A 20566-nucleotide genomic window follows, 5' to 3' on the forward strand; every position below is an offset into this window, starting at 1 on the left:
TAGGTACGTAGTATATCAAAATAGTTATAATATATAAATGTATACAGGTCTGTATATATATATACATATATATATATATATATATATATATTTGCATTTAAATTGTGTAGTTATATTTAATTGCCATGTTCGTGTTACTATGGTTTATCAAAGAAAATTGTAAATAATCGAGTTATATAGTGAAGCTTATTGGCTATAAAATCTCGATATATATTTGAACATTATGGAAAACGTCAAGATCTCCTAAATAAACAAAAATTGAATGCAAATAAATATTTTCCACTCGGTTATCGCTTAATTAACTCTTTGATATGGTCGAACATGTTGATATCTCAAAGGGCTCTCCTTTTTCGTCCGTATATAAAGTGTAACTGTAAACCCTAACAAGATGGATAATGTAAATGTATGTAGTACATATACACGTGAGTGGGTGAAATAAATGTGTAACATTTTCCGAGGAAGATTGAATCATAAAATCTGACACGATCTCCATTATTTTCATTCAAATTACCGCTTATACAAAAGATTGAATATCCATATATATATATATATATATATATATATTCATCAAATGTGTTAGTATCAATAGCGATGTTGTCCAAAAAAAATAAAAAAAAAATAGATCAAGAGCGATATATAACACAATCATGTGTTACGTTTCCCAAAGACACACCCTCATTTCCTCAGAGTCCGGTCTCTTACAGCGACTTCTCTTTTTCCCTCTTTCTGCTTGCACCATGGAGAGGAACAAACAAATCAAAACTCAGTGTTGTATGTATCTAAATACGAACACTTTGTAATCTTGTGAGTCCATTATCTCAGTATCGAATTTCACCGGTTGTATTTGGTGATGATTAATAAATATCAAGCCGACTTAATCACCGAGTCACTGACTCGCCAGTCCGAAAATAAAAATTCAGTTTCGTGATCAAGATAGAAAAATAGAGATAGAATATATAAACCTAAATAATTCGATTTAAGAACCAAAATCATGACTATGTTAATACTTAACATACCATAAAATTCCATTGGTTTTATAACTCGAGGGCAGTAAGTCGAACTATTGAACTCCGACTCAAGAATTCATAAATTGCGTATCAAAATGACTTTTACTGAACCCATTCAGTTTGTGCTAAATAATTAGTCATACGAAATTTATAAAAACTTTTTCCTACGTCCAACAGTTTATTTAGACTTAAATTGTTGCTCTTTTATACCACTAAGTTTTTAAATTATAGCTAAAAGAATTACCATGATTTTTTCTTATGTTTATATTTTCATGCATAAGGTTTAGTTATTCAAGATGGATTCTTACACAACTTCGAATCCAACAAGATAAATAAATTTCTGGAATCTCCTTCAAATCCAGTTATATATGATACAAGGACTTAACTACATTGATAAATATTTTGAAAATGTGATTTATACACACAACCTGTAACAAATTTTTGTTTATATGAAAAATATGATTCTAGAAACGATTTGTCATAACTTTTGATGAATTTTGTATTATTTTCTGTCAATTTTTGCAAGAGGGTCTATAAGTCTAAAAAAGTGATTACAAGGCATGGGCAGATGCTGTGGAGAAAGTGAACAAGTCTCTTGTTTGGCCCGAAAATGGTGTGATATGGAAAGCTCTTTAATGAGTTTTTCACTTCTAATTTTTATTTGAGACTCTTGTTATTTCTCTTTCTTTTGAAAATAAATAGACATATATAGTTAAGTGATTTTGTTTTTTACTTGGATGAATTATAGTTAGTATCCAACTATCCATGCACACATATGCATGAATTTTAGCCGTATACACGAGACAAGGCTGTTTTAAAACATGCGCCTACAAATTGATTTTTTTTTGTGCTTTGAAAGAATTTGATTTCTGTTTTATTTAATATTATTTTAGAAAAATCCGCACTGGGGATCAATTAAAAAAAAACCAACATGGTTTACGTCCCAACAATAAAAATCCGAAGGTCCCAAACCATGTTTATATCTACATGTCGCATAACCTTTTGGGTTTAGCCCTAATTCACGTGCCTAGCCAGGACTTATCTGTGGATTGGTAACTGTCTCCTAAGAGCTTCTCTATTGGTAGAAACTCATATGCTATGTCAACAATTTTTTGAAATAATAATTTAAAAAATTGAGAGAACAACAAAATTTTCTTAAGTTATGTGATTTTCTACTTGTTGGTTCAGACTTTCAAAATATTAAATTTAATCAAATAATTAAGGTTTATTAAAAAATTAATATTTAATATCTTAGATATTCATTTGGAGAACTTTGCTCTTATGTTAAATTCAAATAATGGTAAGTGTCGTTTTTTGTTTCTAATCCATAGTGTATATATTTGGGTAATTATCGGCAGCTTACATGTTTAGAAGGCCGATACAAGCCGGAGCCCAAAAGATTGTCATTCAATTCAAAATATGGGCCGCTCAAAACTCTGATTTTTTAATTAACCAAACTGATATATTGTTTCTATGCCAAATGTAATGTTTTGAAATCATTTTCTGTATGATATAAAATATATGAAACATAATACTGTTTTCATATTGTTTTTCTTTAATTATGCTAAATAATTTATAAAATTTTATATGCATATATAATTGTTGTTAATCCATGCAAAAAATAAACATTACATTGAAGTTTTTTTTTTAAATGCAAAAAATCTTAAACAAACTTTTACATAAAGAAAACTAAAAACTAACTAGCATACAATTAATATAGAAAAACATGTAACCGCAGAAAACCATATAATACTGAGACTGGTGAGTAGTGCTTGCTAATGCGAATCCAGGTGATAATCCCTAACCAAATCAACATTTATCCTAAATTTAAATTTTTTGACTGCTGTTTATTACTCTATTATTCTTTTATAAACTTCCTAAAACTTTTTCTCAAAAAAAAAAAACTTCCTAAAACTAGTTCTACATTTCGAAATCAGAGAAAAAGTAGAAAACCCATGAAGAAAACAACAATTACCAACCCTAAAGTCAGATCAACATAGCTTAACCTATACCTAAACATTAAACCGATTAAACCGAAGTCCAAACCGGACAATATCATCTCCTATCTTTCCTAATTAACAAAAAGTCACCCAGAAAATTCCAAACACTCTCTCTCTCTCTCATCTCCGTCTCTGCGCGCATGATCGCAATAGTGTTCCACTATCCGCCGCCCGTGACTCTAATGGTCCGTGACTGTTAATCCATTTTCATTTTCAATTAATTAGTTTCCATAAACACACACACACACACCTACACATATACATATATATACACACACATCGTTATCCAATGCCTTCGTCGAAACCACTCCACCATCCTCTCTTCTCCTCCGCCAAATCTCACCGGAGAAAACTCCCAATCCGCTGCTTCTGCCTCCTAATCGCCGCCATGTCCTCCATCCTCATCCTCCTCATCTCTCTCTTCCTCTTCGCCTCTCCATCTTCCTCCGCCGCTCAGATCCGTCTCGCCTGCAAGGCCACTCGCTACCCAGACCAATGCCTCACTTCCCTATCCGAACCGGGCCGGGTCCCTCCGGATCCGAGCCCATCACAGATCATCCACTCAGCGATCGCGGCCTCTTCCCAGGCCCTCGAGACGGCCCAATCGAAAGTGAAGTCTATCCTAGACTCCTCCGCAGGGAATCTCGACCGCACCAACGCGGCGAACACGTGCCTCCAGCTGCTCTCTTACTCCGAGCAACGCACGCGATCGACGGATCAGGCCCTGACACGTGGCGAAATTAAAAACGCTCGCGCTTGGCTCAGCGCTGCGCTCGTGTACCAGTACGACACGTGGTCGGCGCTCAAGTACGTCAACGACACTAAACAAGTCGGCGAAACGATGTCGTTTCTCGACGGGCTTATCCACGTCACCAGCAACGCGCTGAGCATGATGGTGTCGTACGATAACTTCGGAGACAACGTGGCGTCGTGGACTCCTCCGAGGACGGAGCGGGACGGGTTTTGGGAGAAGACTGGGCCGGGCCTGGGCTCGGAGCCTAATTTGGGCTTCCCTTCCGGTTTAAAAGAAGACGTTACGGTTTGTAAAACCGGGAAATGCGGTTACAAGACGGTTCAGGAGGCCGTTAACGCGGCGCCGGAAGATAACGGAGCGGTTAAGTTCGTTATAAAGATCAGCGAGGGAGTGTACGAGGAGACCGTTAGAGTTCCGTTTGAGAAAAGAAACGTTGTTTTTATTGGAGACGGTATGGGCAAAACAGTCATTACGGGATCGTTGAACGCCGGTATGCCTGGGATCACCACGTACAACACTGCCACTGTCGGTGAGTAAACTTAGTTTTAATGTTAAAGCAATTTTTTTTTCTTATTCCGACCCAAGCCAGGAATCTCTCTGGACCGAACCAACTTGTTTTTAAAACCGGACCGAACTAGGTTCAACTATGAATCGGTTATAGAGCTGGATTGGGTTTAATAAGTGGTACATGTAGTCGTTCGATTGAATATCAAAATTATTAAATTCGATAAAACCATTAAAAATATCAAAAATCCGCAAATCAACCATATAAAAAAAACTAATTTATATTTTTATGTTTTATATAATTTATATTTATTTATATTTTAATTATTTATCATATTTACTAACACAATTTTTAAATTTATATATTAAAAATATATTAAACCAGGTTTGATCCGGTTAAACTATGACCAGATAATTATCCAGTTTAGTTTATGGTCTGGTTTTAAAAACATTGGTGAAATTAGTTTTGTGGTAAAGCAACTTGTTACATGTTTGGTTTTATTGAGTTACATGTTTGGTTTTGATAGGAGTGGTAGGAGATGGGTTCATGGCACGTGATCTAACGTTCCAGAACACGGCCGGACCAGACGCTCACCAAGCTGTAGCCTTTAGATCCGACAGTGATTTTTCTCTGCTCGAGAACTGTGAGTTTCTTGGGAACCAAGACACACTCTACGCACATGGACTTCGTCAGTTCTACAAAAAATGTCGTATCCAAGGAAACGTTGACTTCATCTTCGGAAACTCAGCTTCTGTCTTCCAAGAATGCGAGATCCTAATCGCGCCGCGTCAGCTTAAACCCGAGAAGGGCGAGAAAAACGCCGTCACTGCTCAAGGAAGAGTGGACCCGTCACAGTCAACGGGGTTCGTGTTCTTGAACTGTTTGATAAACGGAACAGAGGAGTACATGAAGCTGTATAAAGCTAAGCCTAAGGTGCATAAGAACTACTTGGGGAGGCCTTGGAAAGAGTTCTCGAGGACTGTGTTTATAGGCTGTGATTTAGAGGCTTTGATTATTCCTGATGGGTGGTTACCGTGGACCGGAGAGTTCGCGCTCAAGACTCTGTATTATGGTGAATCTAAGAACACTGGTTCAGGATCTGATAGGTCAAAAAGGGTTTCATGGAGCAGTGAGATTCCGGACGAGCATGTTAATGTGTACTCGGTGGCTAACTTTATTCAAGCCGATGAGTGGGCGTTGTCTGGTTGAATCATGTTAAGACTAAAAAGTGTCATAAGGAGAAAACCTTCTCATTGTACTTTAGTTAGAGATTATTTGTAAAATAAAATAAAAATCCAAACTTTTGCATTTGTATTAGTTAATATCAATTGAAAATTTCAGATCTTTAGGACTAATAATTGATGGTAAACCAAAAAAAAAATGTTTTGAACTTTGGGAGGAAACAGCTTTTTTTGCTTGTCATTGAATGTAGCTATCAAAGTTTTAGCGTGTGTTGCGGTAAAATCATAAATGGGTATGGAGGAGAATCTCTAGTTGCAAGCACGGTAGCGTCTGATGCTTTTATGCTTGACGTTAAAGCAAACTTTGTTTCTCTAAAGTTTTCAACGAAGTAGACATCATCATCATCATTTTAATGTTTTGAGAGCTGGCCTTAAAAGTAAGAAGAGTGTAGGTAGCAAAAACAGGTAAAGGGCAGGTAAAACCGTTTAGTTTTCAAAGTTAATTTAGACTTTAGCCTTTTAGGGGATCTTTCTAAGTGGTTCACCTAAAGACTTGTAAGTGGGGTAGGTGTCCATGCATTAGGCACATAATTCTATTGTTTTGGTTGATCATAGGGCCACACATTAAGAGATTAGTGGTCACAAACTCTAACCTACTCTTGTAGATAGAAGCTTTTACTGTTGGGCAAAGAAAAAGCTTCACTAGACCGGTGGATGCAATGCTACATTTTAAATGTTCAGAACTAATATAAAAGCTAACTTTAGTGTTTACCTCTGTGAAAACATACTATGGCAAATAATGGATGACAGACAAAAATACATTACTCTGTGAAAACATACCATGGGTCCAGCGGCACTCGTTGTGGACCTTATGGTCGTTGGGCTGTTGCTGGATTCGATTGCCTAAGCTCCTTCTCTCTGTCAATAAATCTGCCCAAAGTACATGACTACTAAGTTCACCAGTAATCATTTAGCAACCTTATTATCTTGTGTAAATGATTTACAGTAAATCATTAATGTACAGAAGCAACAATGAAGAAGAAACACGTTTTACTCAATGTAGGCCATTGGAGTTGCATCACCAACTCGTTTGCGTGTACACAGCATTCTTGTGTATCCACCATCTCTATCTCTATAACAAAATGGTATTTATCCCAATGACTACACAAAGCGCTTAGGCTATAACAGTTACAACGATGACTAAAGAACTGGAGAATTCACTTTTATCTGTATTGCTATGCCAATTCTATGAAAATATTGTAAAGAACCAGCTGCTCGCCTGGCTGCATCGAGTGAGCCTTAATTAAGTTTTTCTCACCTCAAGGCTCAACTCAAACGAAGCAAATCCTTAATATTGAGAGTGAGAAGAACTTAGTATGTTTCAAAATCCACATCTTATGAACAGTATATAGCACACAATTACATTTTTAGTTCAATTTGTTTATATAAGGTGATGACTGCGTTACTACCAATCATTCATAAGTGACAATATTTATTTTTTCTTTTCTTTAGTTGCTCATTTTGTTAACCAATATAAATGATAAACTCATAGGAGTGAGTATAAACTAAATAAATCTTATTTGGCACAGGTCTATAACAACATAGAAAATAAGTTTAAAATTTTCATTTTTGAAACCAAACAAAAGTTCTGCCAAAGAAGTTGTAATTAGTCTATCACTAACTTCACACTTGAAAATAATTAACCTCTCCAATGGCCATACATTAGATCTATACCCTTTTTAACTGGCCGGTAAATTGCATCAAAATAAAATAAAAAAACTATTGATCCAGAGACTCTAGTCAAACTGTCTGAACTGAATGATCATAGGAAGTGATGAGTAGGATACGCATGTTCATAACCATTGTAGTCATAGTAAAGCCTTTCCCCTTTCGAGATATCCCTTGTAGCCACTATAAGAACTCGAACCTCTCCATTTATGCTATACCTCACGCATTTACAGTTCTGCATCTTCTTACCATACCTGCAACCATCAGTAAAAGGTTGTATAAACTTTTATCAAAAAAAAAAAAAGAAGAAAAAACCTAAAAAGATATTGCTTACCTATTGTGATTGTTGATGCCACTGACGAAGCGAGATATGTTTCCATACTTGTCAGGGCAAATAACAAGAGACTTCGATGGATCTTCACACAAAAGGAGGGTCATGATGCTGTCACAATCGTCTTTTGCTCGGTTCTTTAAGTAATCAACATCTCCTGCGTATTCAGCTATCAATGTGAGGTCCTTAATTGGACCATCTGCTTCAACTGTGAAACTGTAAAAAAAAAAACAATGTTTATAAAACTTCACTATGTCATTAAGGGAAAATATTTAATCAAATGAATCTGTTAGTACCCTTGAAACTGATCTTCTACGACAACAAGAGGAGGGTACCCTCCTACTCGATGCATAGCTCGACATTGTTCCAGTGTCTCAATATCTTCCTTGGAAAGCACCTGCACCCCACCAATCTCGAACATGGACTGATTAGCGGACCGAGGAGCCATCCCGGGGATGTAAGTCAACTCGTTGCTGTATTTCATTTTCAAGGTTGTTAAAGCAGATGCAAGTGTTCTCAGTTGTGCATCTCTCTGATTAGGATCTTTTGATGGAACAAAGGGTAATAGTCTTCTCCTTCTCTTCGTCAGAGTCAAAGGGCGAGATTTTCTCTTGTGCTTTATTGTCTCTTCTTCAAAAAAAAAACAATAAATAAAGCCATTAAAAACGAATATTTGATCAACTTCAAAACACATTAATATTCGGTTTAATCAATGAAGTAGCTAGTTCTTATCAATGCTTTATTAACCCTAAACCTTGCGATCTTTTATATTCATTATACTGACATACTGTTAATCATACTGATATTTATCAATGTTCTAAAAATCGATAGGCTGTGGTTAGACTGTCTGGTACACATTTACTGTTTAGAAAGGGAGCCTAAACCAATTTTTTAAGGCCTAGATCACTTTTTCGTTTGATCAGAAACATCGTTTCGTTTAGACTTGATTTGCCGTGCCTAAAACCAATTGTTTTAAGACTACACAACGATGATGATCAAAACTAATTATTGTTTAGATGGACGCCTAAACCGATTTTTTGAACGCCTAGAACATTTTTAAAAAAATCGGCCTGGAATAATCGTTTCGTCTAGACCCGATTTGCCGATTTTTGGGCCTAAACCGATTTTTAGAACAGTACGCAACAAAAGATGATCAAAACCGTACCTTGACTCAACTCTGGTTTCTCTGTTACATCGAATTTCTCAATCCGGAAGAAATGCATAATCTTCCGCTGAGATAAACCTAAACACATCACCACCCCCACAAACAGTTGAATACAAGAACACACGAAAGATCGTAACTTTTATTTTTTTTTTGCTTAAAATAAAGTTCGTAACTTTGACAAAAAGAAAAAAGAAAAAGAACACATACATCTTACAGGTAACGGGTCGGAACAATCGACACAAAGCCATTGTCCGATAGGGACACGGACCACGATCGGTCTAAGGCATCGCATATGAAACCCTTTGTCGCATATGTCGCAGAGAAGAAGCTCGTCGCCTCTTTCTCCCGACCCGCATTTCTCGCAGGCCACGTCACCGTAGCGGTCGACGACGTCGCCGGAGGTGACGGTGACGTCACCACCGTCTTGTCCTTGATCAACGACGGGCGCGGTTATGGCCATTATCTCGGCGATTGATCTCATCTTCCTCGGTGGAGATTCGGAGGAGGGCCATCTCCGTGGAGCCTCGGTTCTTCGCGTCGAGGTGGGAGATGAAGCAGCGGAGGGTGAGGAGGAGGTGGCGTTCCACGTGGCCATGATGGGTCTCAAGAACGAAGAGACGCCGGAGAATGGGATTTGATTGGTCCGCGTCACCTGGAGTGTAATTTTTGGGTTCTTCTCCCCCTTTGTTGTATTTGTTACTGTCCAAAAAAGTTCAGAGATGGTAAGAAATCAGAATTTACAATTATTAAATGTTTTTGACTATTAAAAGTAGAGAGTATACTACTGACATGGTAAAAGACAAAAATTGAAAGATTTTATTGGCTACTGCGTAGATAATATACTTTCATTTATGGAAGGATATAAAATGTAATTCATTGTTGTTCAAAAAAAAAAATGTAATTCATATACAAAGTTTAAGAAACAAATTTCGAATGATGTTTTTAGAGCATTACTCTTTTATTTGAATGTTTTATCTCTTAAATAAGCTTATGTAGATATTGTACAAAAAAAAAAAATATACTAAGGGGCTTTTTAGTGAGAATTCGATTTATAATGATTGTTAGATTTTTTTTGAATCTTGTATTGTCGGTTTATAGATTCTCAAATTTTTATTAAATTCTAACGTTATTGGTTTGATGATTTTATAATTTTATACATTTTTTTATTATTCAAAAAGTTTGGATGTTAATGATTTTATAAATATATTGACATTAATAATATCGGAAGTTGTATTCTTGTTAAACAAGATTTTTGAGAATGCTACATATATCCTAAGATTTTTAAAATCATTGTACTGATTTATTTGCATAAATTTCACAATATACAGAATTCTCTTCAACAAATTCTTTATAAATGAATTTAAATGAACATATATTGGTTACTAACACCCTTTTAGTGATTCTAAATGAACATATATTGGTTACTATCCTTAAAAAAAAATACAAGTATCCAATGGCATAAACAACTTTGTAAAATTATCTATATTGATTATCATTGGTTTTTCAGAATTGAAAAAAAGGTTAGAAATCAAAGGAAAAAAATAGTCTTTCAAATGAGAAAATTCAATCAATTTTTTGAGATCTTTATTTACCATATAAAGTTATTCAATGATAAAAAAATGAAATATTAACTTTTTTGTTAGAGAAATTTCATTGAGTCTCTACCGATAACAATATCCTAATTCTTATAAATTATCGGCGAGGAATATGGAAAATGAAAAATGAGAACATGACTCTACAGTGCAACATTTAATTTACATGTGCTAAGAGAATGCATTTGAAAGGTGCAGCTTGATGGGAGAACTTTCAGCTATACTCTGAGTAGCAAAGTAGCTTGAACATATATCTTGGGCTCATGTCTTGAAGTATCACACGTTATCATTACTTTTGATGTATAAGGCTTGATCATGATAGGTGTTGTGACTCGACCACCAGCTTAGCAATCTTTCAGGAACCATTTTGAATTTTGAGTTCTTTAACTTATATATCTGATAGGAGAACAGACTAATATACCCCCATAACTTATAAGCCATGCATGGAAACAAATAAGAAAAATTGTTCTTAAAAAAAACAAATAAGATAACTTAATTAAAGACAGCTAATAAGAAGTCTTACTCCTTGTTTTGGGTCATATAAAGAGCTATAAATTAATCTTCTTCATCTTCAATCAGTAGTCTTCCCAAATGGAGGACCAATTATAAAAATACTAGTACATGACTTCATTAAAAGTATACTATGATTTGTATTCTCCTCGTTCCAATATCCCTAATAGTATATTGTTTAGATTAATAGTATAAGCTTTATTACTTAACGACCAGTAGTAATCCATGATTCCTTGACAAAAAAAAAAAGTAATCCATGATTAATTTGGAATCTTTGGACGTAGGTGCCGTGGGTTCCTTAAACATAAAAACATAGGAATATAGCCATATATAAGTCAACATCTTCCAGTCACCATCCTCTCTATCTCTCTTCTTGATGCGCCCATATTTTTTGCTATTAACAATTCATAATCTCCACTTTTTCATTCCATCACCTTCAACAGAAACACCCTTTTAAAATATTATATAATTCCACCCAAAAAGCTTTCAACTAAGGAATATTTCCTCCTCCTTCTCGCTCTCATTTTCTCTCATCGGCTCCAACCTTTTAATTTATCAAATGTTTTCTCAAAATCGCAGAACATCAAGAATCAACCAACTCATGAAAACAATCCTTATTCTTGGTCTTCTTCTTATCCCTTCTAGTTGCTGCAATGGAGCAGGAACCACGAACGTATTCAGCACGAGTTCACCACCCAAAGTACAAGACCACAGAAGTGTACAGTATTGGTGGTTCTTGCCACATCGTTTCCCGGTTCCAGGTTCTGGTCCTTCCAGAAGACACAATGACATCGGTTTAAGTACTACTAGTACTCGATCTTCTCCTTGAAGGTCAAATGATTTTAATAAATCAATCTCCCTTTTTTTGTTTTTGTAAGTTTTTGGTTTAATTTTTTGGTTTAAACTGATGAAAATGGGATTTTTTAATTTGATTTATTTGTAGGAAATGCTTTGGATACATCAACTTTTTATTTTTAATACTGGAACTTGTTAGATCCATTGAATATTTTACACGTGCTTAATTGTAAATGAGGAGGGGAGAGATGAGGATCTTTTTGTAGTTAAACAATTACTGTTCCTTTTGATTTTCCGATAAATGAAAGTTCAATTTTAAATTTCATACGACTCCTGTTGTTTTCTAATCGTGGATTAATCCGGATTGATGACTGGTGGTGATACTGTATCAATACTAGTGATAGTTATTACAAGTTACATTTAATACAAGTTCCATTTGTGTCGGGTTTACGGACGGGCAAAACTGTTTGTTGTAACACATAGACTTGAATTTTTTTTTGTTCGAATCAAACTTGTAGCCCGAACCAAAAAAAGAAAAAAAAGGCTACAACGTACACTTAACTCGTTTGGTAGAATAGTTCTTTTATTTCATCCCGACTGATGGTTTTAATTACTTAATGTGGTAGTTTTTCTTCTTGCGTAAAACATAAGTTAGAATCACTTTCAACTGTGTATCATATGTAGATGGTGCATAAGCCGGAAATGCCATACACGCGTGGAAGCATTTATTGAAGACGTTTCTTTCACGGTTTCTTAGCCATGTGAAAATAGTTGGTTGAATGACTAAGAATTAAAAGGAATTATGGTTTATTGCAGGAACCAGGATAAGAATCAAGAAGAAACTTATTGAAGGAGCATGGCCCAGCAAACAAGCAAGAATAAATCGGTTTCATTGAAGGAAATGAGCAAACAAGCTTTGTGGATGTAGCAAGATAAAATCTTGTAATTACTTGGATATCTCAGTAACTTGCATAGGTTCTTTACAGAATAGTCTAGGGAAATGGTACTTCAGATTGCTTGACTTGAACCGTGTTAATGGTAGAGAAGTGAACTGGTCAAAACATCAACAATTAAATCAGACAAGTGCTTGACTGGAGTTAATAAAATTAATAAATTAGTAACTAGAAAATTTTATTCAATATATGAAATGAATATATGAAACAACTTAAACAAATTTTAAAACTTAAAACGACACTTAATATGAAACATAATGAATATTAATCTATTATGACTTAGGTTCTAAATGGTAATATTGCAGAATAACTACAGTGCAATTCTAATAATAACAAAAACATATATATGCATAGATATATCGATTTTTTTACTATTATCTGATGTGCGGTGTGGTTTTGTCCGTTACGTTTTGAAATAATTAATGAACCAATATGTATGTATATGTATATATGTATATACATATTGGTTCATTAATTATTTCAAAACGTTACGGACAAAACCACACCGCACATCAGATAATAGTAAAAAATCGATATATCTATGTATTTATATGTTTTTGCTGTTATTAAAATTGCACCGTAGTTATTTTGCAATGTTACCATTTATAAACTAAATCATAATAAAGCTCATTTTCCAATCTTCCATTTACCATATATGGAAATAGCGGAATTCGAGAACCTTCACTGGCAAGGCTTCTCATGTCTCAGTTGTTCAAAAACAACAGCCGTGGATAGGCAGGTTAGAGATAGCCTGCTCTCCATACCGCCATCTCCAAGATACCGAATTATAATGTGGAAAATGTTTCTCCTTTCTCTCAAAACAATGTTCTTTATGCATCATCCATTAGTTGCCATAATATGTTTTTACAGAGGTAAACAATAAAGTTAGCTTTTTTGTTGGTTTTTAAGAGCATCTACAACCATGGCTTTAGCAGGGATTCTAAATTTTTAAAGAAAAAAAAAAATTAGGAGAAAAAATGGAGAATAAAATCTTATATCAAGATTTTTTAGAACTTCACTATATTTCCACATAACATTTGTAACTTATACATTAGTTGGATTTTTATTTTACAATTAACTTTTAATTCTCTAATTATATTTTACTAAAATATTAATATTTTTTCTATTTTAGAAATTTTTTGGTGTTCTTATTGTTGGAAGTGCTCTAAGAGCATGATGAATAGTGGTCTAACAGGCTAAAACCCAAATTGGTCTTACAATTGAAACCTACTCTTCTTTGATAATGGTCTATTACCTGCCCTTTACCAGTTTTTGCAACCTCCAGCATCCTCTTGACTTTTTACAGCCAACTCTCATTGAAATGATGTTGATGATGATGTCTACTTCGTTGAAAACTTTTGGGAATTTGGTTTTCTTACAACAACAAACTCTGTTTTAACGTCAAGCAAAAGGCATCAGACGCTTCCCAGCTCACAACCAGAGACTTTACTCCATACTCATTTATGATTATATCCCCAATACGCTAAACCTTTGATAGCTAAATACAAGTATATGCACCTAAAAAATTCAGTTTAGATGTTCTAAACTTTCAATTAATATAAACTAACATGAATACAAAGTTTTATATTTTTGGGTCGTGTTATAAATGTTCTCAACTAAAGTACAATGGTTAAAACTTCTTATAAAGCTTTTCCTTTATTCCTGACTCGATTCAACCAGACATCAAAGCCCACTCATCAGCTTGAATAAAGTTAGCCACCGAGTACGCATGAACATGCTCTTCTGGTATCTCGCTGCTCCACGAAACCCTCCGTGACCTATCTGATCCCAAACCCGTGTTCTTAGACTCTCCATAATACAGCGTCTGAAGAGCAAAGTCCCCGCCCCACGGTGACCAACCATCAGGAGATATCAAAGCCTCCATATTGCTGCCTATAAAGACAGTCCTCGAGAACTCTTTCCACGGTCTCCCCAAGAAGTTTATATGCACCTTAGGGTTAGCTTTATACAGTTTCATGTACTCCTCCGTCCCGTTTATCAAACAGTTCACGAACACGAATCCCGTTGTCTGCGTCGGGTCAATTCTTCCATGTGCAGTGACAGCGTTTTTCTCGCCCTTTTCGGGGTTAACTTGACGCGGCGCGATAAGGATCTCACAGTCTTGGAAGACTGAAGCTGAGTTTCCAAAGATGAAGTCAATGTTCCCTTGGATACGGCATTTTTTGTAAAACTGACGGAGACCATGTGCATAGAGTGTGTCTTGGTTCCCAAGGAACTCACAGTTCTCAAGCAGAGAAAAGTCGCTGTCGGATCTAAACGCAACCGCTTGGTGACCCTCTGGTCCCGCCGCGTTTTGGAACGTTATATCACGAGCCATGAAACCATCTCCCATGACTCCTATCAAACCAAACATGTAACAGTTAATTTACAAAATAAACCCGTCGATTACAATTTTCTTTTCGGACAAGAAAAATAAAAGAAAATATTATATAACTGAGCTAATATCTACTTACAAATGTCAAAATTATTTTCAAAAACAGTTATGATAATTTTACAATACTTTTGACTTTTTGAAATACTTGTTTTTAACTAACTTTTTGAAATACCAAAGTTAAGAATTTTCCTAATATAAATACTTTCACGTGCCTGGTGCAGACTCCACATAATATTAAAAGTAATTGCATCCTCTATACACGTTAGAAAGATAATTTAGATAATTGGAAAAGTTGATATCTGCTTCTGTTTACAATAGACGTATGCCCAAAACTAACCCTATACATATGTCCAAAACGTCGCTTTCATCAGAGTTCCCTAACACAACGTGATTTGATTGATATTCGACGTCGGGGACAAAATGGTAAGTTCCCCACCACGCCTTTATCACCATACCCAAATAAAAAGTTAACCGCTATGAAACCTAAATACCTTTCGTTCCTTGTATTTTCAGCGAAATGGCCCTATTAAAAGTAATTTATCCATAATGAAAAAATAAAATGAATAAGAACTTTCAACGCTAATTATGTCAATAAATAATAAACAAATAAGCATCACGTTGCGTTTAACATTAACAACGTTTACTCGTAATATAATGATAAACTCACCGACAGTTGCAGATTTGAACGTGCTCATCCCGGGCATCCTGGCGTTCAAAGTTCCTGTAATGTCCGTTTTGCCCACGCCGTCTCCGATGAAGACCACGTTCTTCTTCTCAAACGGAACCCTAACGGTCTCTTCATACACTCCTTCGCTAATCTTTATAACAAACTTGCGCACTCCGTTGTTATCAGGCGCCGCGTTAACGGCCTCTTGAACCGTCTTGTAACGGCATTTCCCGGTTTTGCAGACCGTGACGTCTTTTTTTAAACCGGAAGGGAAACCCAAAGTACCCGGATCCGAGCCCATACCCGGCCCAGTCTTCTCCCAGAACCCGTCACGTTCCGTTGCTGGAGGAGTCCACGACGCTAACTTGTCTCCGAAGTTATCGTACGACACCATCATCCCAAGCGCGTTACTGGTGACGTGGAGGAGCCCTCCGTCGAGAAACGACATCGTTTCTCCGACTTGGGTTGTGTCGTTGACGTACTTGAGCGCTGACCATGTGTCGTATTGGTAAACGAGAGCAGCGCTCATCCAAGCGCGAGCGTCTTTGATTCGGCCACGTGTCAGAGCGTGATCCGCCCATAGTGTGCGGCGTTTGGAGTAAGAGAGTAGCTCGAGGCACGTGTTCGCGGCGTTGGTGCGGTTTAGATTACCTACGGACGCGCCCAGGATAGACTTGAGTTTGGACTGAGCTGTTTCGAGTTTTTTGAAAGAGACGGAGATCGCTGAGTGGATGATCTGAGGTGGGGTGGGATCCGGAGGGACAAGACCTGGTTGGGATAGTGAAGAGAGGCATTGGTCGGGGTAACGAGTTGCGTTGCAGGCGAGACGGATCTGAGAGGTAGTAGACGAGGAGGGATTGAGCGGAGGAGACTTGTGGTGGTGATAAGTTTGTAACTCGGAACTCTCGTATCACACAATCAATCTCGAATAAGTAAAGAAACTCTCGATCTTATTGAAACCCAAACCAACGTTTACAAACGAAAAGGATAAAAGGATAAGCTGATAAAGTGAATCTCAGGTCATGATCTCATGGCGATCCGTGCCTGATGATTCAATCACGATCTCATGGCGATCGTGATGAAAGGAGACTCATGGCGTCTACACTCTCTACAATATACAGCATAAGAAACTAGCACGAAGAAGCCACGTTATTTATATGACATGAAGAAGTCTTGAGCAAAGACTCTATTCCACTCAGAGTCTTTGCTATCCACGTTGACCATCCTTGACTCATATGTTTCTTCTCCCTCAAGCTTCTATCCTCCTCATTGCTCTGTTCTTCCTACGAAGTGGAACCTATCAATACCCCGCCCTTTCAGATGCAGCTTGTCCTCAAGCTGAAAACATAGAAGGTGTTTGTGGCGGCACTTGGAATGAAGCACATTACCACCAGCTGAACTTCTCCAATACTCCCATACGTTCACCATCCTCAGGAAAGATGGTTGCAGCCTTTCTCCACTTTGAAAGCTCCTTAAGTACATTTCCCATGTTATAACCATTCCAAAAACACCATGGATGCAGTCCCTGCTTCTCCAACGATGCCAAATGCCAAAGATTTTGTGACCTCTAATTTGAACAGGTTTGGTATCCTCCATATCAAGACGCACAAAAGCAAGTAACTCCATCATATCCATGACATACTGCATTTTCATGAAGTTATAACCAGCTTTAGATTGCTTGTCATGTTTCTGCTCCATGAATGGGTTAAGCTCCATAAATCTGTTAGAACAAAGTTTCCCATGCAACCAACTTGCATGATTCTTCTTCCGCATCAGTCTAAACCAGAAAACTACAGTAGGCCCGACATTGATATCCCAGACAAAAGAACCCATAACACTGAACAATATCTTCTCTTTCCCTAGTTCAATCAGCTCCCTCGCGTTTGTACTGGACAAGAACGTGAGTTCATATTGCTCAGGGTTGTATTTAAACATCCAAGATTTAAAGAATTTCATCTGAGGACTCCGAGCACCACTGTGAAAATCAGAGTAGAAACCACTCAAAACCAATCCAGACTGTGCCTGAAACAGAATCCCTGGTTCATTTGTCTGCAGCAAATCCGTCTTTGTACGTAATTCATCAACTTGAAGACATTTTGGCAGTGATTTATATGTAAGCCGCGCTTCTGGTGAAGAACGTAACCAAGCTTCCAGTGGAGCACTCTCAAGACCTGATTTAATCTTTAACAAAGCAACAGGGTTGTCATGAAGCGCATTCTCATTTTGTGAATTCCTAAGCCTCTGCGTATTCCCAATTGTCAGCTTGATCTTGAAAGTAGTGCCACTGTTCTTCTCTATTTGAGTCATGAGCTTTCCGTCACTCCAAGTACATGCACCACCCACTGGAAAGTAGACATTACTCTCCATATCCAAATTCTTACAGACTACCGGAGCTCCAGTATCATGTCCTTTTTCTGCTACTGGTTGCCCTCTTCCAGGCCGTGTAAAGTCTGCACCAAATGGCACCTTTGGTTTGAATTTGAACTTCCAAGATTTGGATTTCTTCTGCTGGTTTATGGCTTGTTGTAATACATCTCTCAGAACAAACATTTGAGCGAACACATTGTAGGCGTTTAGAGTGGAGCCCACACATGTTGTTTGCGCATAAAACGCATCCTCTTCCGATGGTATTAGAACAATGAATGGACTAACGTCTTGCTTCTGAACCTCAAACACAGTATCTGTTTCCAGATACTCCAACAATTTTTCTCTATGGCCAGATTCAAGAACAGATTTTGATACCAGAGGTTGTAACATTGGCATGTCCTCGTGGTCAACTTCAATCACCAGATTCTGAATTGAGTCTCCTGCTGGAATCTTCTTTGTCTCCACTGGTATCTTTACAGGACTTGATTCTAGCTCTGCGTCAGTCAGAGGTTGATTGATAGACTCTGCCTCACGAACAACTTCATTTCTCATATCAGAATCTTGTGCTTCTTGTGAATCCTCTTCTTGAATCAAGTCTTCCACTGTAGATACCAGAGACACCAATTCTTCTGCACGATCAATCACTGGAACTGTCTCTCTCTCATGAAGAAACTCTGTTGCACCAGTTAAGCTTTCCGTAGGAACAGTCTCTAGAGTTGATATGTGGTTCAGAAACACTGTTGGTGAAGAACAAGTTTTCACTAGAGGCATCTCAAGAACCTCTGGAGTTCTCACTGTCTCCAATGATTTATTTGGTTCAACAACAGTCTGCGAAATCACTTCCGTCGTCCGTGTTGCTGCTTGTCGAGAACATCTTTTTACCGGAGAAAAACGAGCCACCAGCCTGCGCTTAAACTCACACCAGGTTCTGAATCCACCAAAGTAAAGTTCCTTCTTGTACCAAAAGAATGCTTCTCCTTCAAGGCACTCAGACAACCTTCCTAATCTCTCATCCTCGACAACGTGACAACTCTGAAAATATTTCTCTAGTCTCAAGAGCCAGCCAAATGGACTAGATCCATTGAAGCGCGGCATAGCAATCTTCGTGACGAAACTATTGCTACGTTCATAGTGAGGAAGATCAGATTCCATAGAAGGATGAGATACCTGAATCGGATCAATGGAAGTCGTAGCAATTGTTGTTCCCGTCGTGGCGATCTGGGTAAGCTGATCAAAACGCTGATCCACTGAATCGAATCTGGTCTCATAAGTACCCAGACACTTCCCAATTGATGATAAATGATGATCCGCTACATGAGAAAGCTTCGTCTTCAAAAACTCTTCTGCAACATCTTGTTGTGCTCTGATCTTACAACAACGCTCTACGAATCGTGTATTATCCTCTATCAATCGAAGCTTCTCTGGATCGTCATCATCCCCAAACTTGAACAACAAGGCAACCTTCAACGAGTACCAGCTGTGGAAAGGCAATCGCCAGTGCTGGATATACGTTTTCGCATCTCCGGAGATTAAGGTCTTCCCCAAACTCACCTTCTGCGATTCTGATAGCCTCACCTGTGCAAACCTCTTTTCCATCCAATCGATCCATTGACGTAACGCGAAACCTTCGAAAATAGGAATCTCCACGAAACTCATGGCGTTTGATTCGATCTAGCTCACGAACGCACCAATTTGATAAGTTTGTAACTCGGAACTCTCGTATCACACAATCAATCTCGAATAAGTAAAGAAACTCTCGATCTTATTGAAACCCAAACCAACGTTTACAAACGAAAAGGATAAAAGGATAAGCTGATAAAGTGAATCTCAGGTCATGATCTCATGGCGATCCGTGCCTGATGATTCAATCACGATCTCATGGCGATCGTGATGAAAGGAGACTCATGGCGTCTACACTCTCTACAATATACAGCATAAGAAACTAGCACGAAGAAGCCACGTTATTTATATGACATGAAGAAGTCTTGAGCAAAGACTCTATTCCACTCAGAGTCTTTGCTATCCACGTTGACCATCCTTGACTCATATGTTTCTTCTCCCTCAAGCTTCTATCCTCCTCATTGCTCTGTTCTTCCTACGAAGTGGAACCTATCAGGTGGTGATGGTGGGGACGGGAGGAGGAAGAGGGAGATGCTAAGAGGAAGAGAGAGAAGAGAAGGATGAGAGTGGAGGACATGGCGATGATTAAGAGACAGAATATGCCATTAGAGAACGATGTGTATATATGGAAATGAATTAAAATTTTGAGGAATTGTTTTTTTTAAAAGCGGGAATTAAAATTAAAAAATGGAGAGAGATGGATTACAGTCACAGACCATTAGAGTCACGGGCGAGCATAGTGGAACGATCATGCGCGCAGAGATTAGAGGATAGAGAAGAGATATTGGCATTTTGTTGGTGTCCTTTATTAGTTACAGTTTTAATTGTAAGAGAAAGGAGATCAAACTGTCCGGTTTAGATTTCGGTTATATCGGTTTAGTGTTTAGGTCTCAGGGGTCAAGTCAACCTCTATATTGATCTGGCTTTAGGGTTGGCAATTGTTGTTTGATTTATGTGGTTCTATGTTCGAATCCGCGGGATGGAATCGCATTTACC

General features: G+C 37.4%; 4 protein-coding genes across 4 annotated transcripts; 2 read left to right on the forward strand and 2 right to left on the reverse strand.

The window, feature by feature from the left end:
• The first annotated feature begins 3089 nt into the window (after positions 1–3089).
• Positions 3090–5606, forward strand: LOC125581393 (probable pectinesterase/pectinesterase inhibitor 51). The gene is made up of 2 exons (XM_048746756.1): positions 3090–4290; positions 4793–5606. Exons 1-2 carry the CDS (start codon positions 3297–3299, stop codon positions 5473–5475), a joined length of 1677 nt encoding a protein of 558 aa, XP_048602713.1. The 5' UTR covers positions 3090–3296; the 3' UTR covers positions 5476–5606.
• A 1451-nt stretch (positions 5607–7057) lies between these two features.
• On the reverse strand, positions 7058–9605 carry LOC106417919 (histone-lysine N-methyltransferase ATXR5-like). Its single transcript, XM_013858631.3, has 5 exons — positions 8879–9605; positions 8672–8749; positions 7803–8136; positions 7510–7722; positions 7058–7429 (listed from the first exon to the last, which is right to left on the reverse strand). The coding sequence occupies exons 1-5, from the start codon at positions 9264–9266 to the stop codon at positions 7270–7272; spliced, it is 1173 nt and encodes a 390-aa protein (XP_013714085.1). The 5' UTR covers positions 9267–9605; the 3' UTR covers positions 7058–7269.
• A 353-nt stretch (positions 9606–9958) lies between these two features.
• Positions 9959–12589, forward strand: LOC111202514 (protein IDA-LIKE 3-like). Its single transcript, XM_022695337.2, has 2 exons — positions 9959–11604; positions 12385–12589. Exon 1 carries the CDS (start codon positions 11333–11335, stop codon positions 11600–11602), a length of 270 nt encoding a protein of 89 aa, XP_022551058.1. The 5' UTR covers positions 9959–11332; the 3' UTR covers positions 11603–11604; positions 12385–12589.
• Positions 12590–14058: 1469 nt separating this feature from the next.
• On the reverse strand, positions 14059–16112 carry LOC125581394 (probable pectinesterase/pectinesterase inhibitor 51). The gene is made up of 2 exons (XM_048746757.1): positions 15584–16112; positions 14059–14879 (listed from the first exon to the last, which is right to left on the reverse strand). Exons 1-2 carry the CDS (start codon positions 16110–16112, stop codon positions 14194–14196), a joined length of 1215 nt encoding a protein of 404 aa, XP_048602714.1. The 3' UTR covers positions 14059–14193.
• Positions 16113–20566: the final 4454 nt, after the last annotated feature.

Source organism: Brassica napus, chromosome C2, assembly GCF_020379485.1.
Source record: "Brassica napus cultivar Da-Ae chromosome C2, Da-Ae, whole genome shotgun sequence".
Taxonomy (NCBI): Eukaryota; Viridiplantae; Streptophyta; class Magnoliopsida; order Brassicales; family Brassicaceae; genus Brassica; species Brassica napus.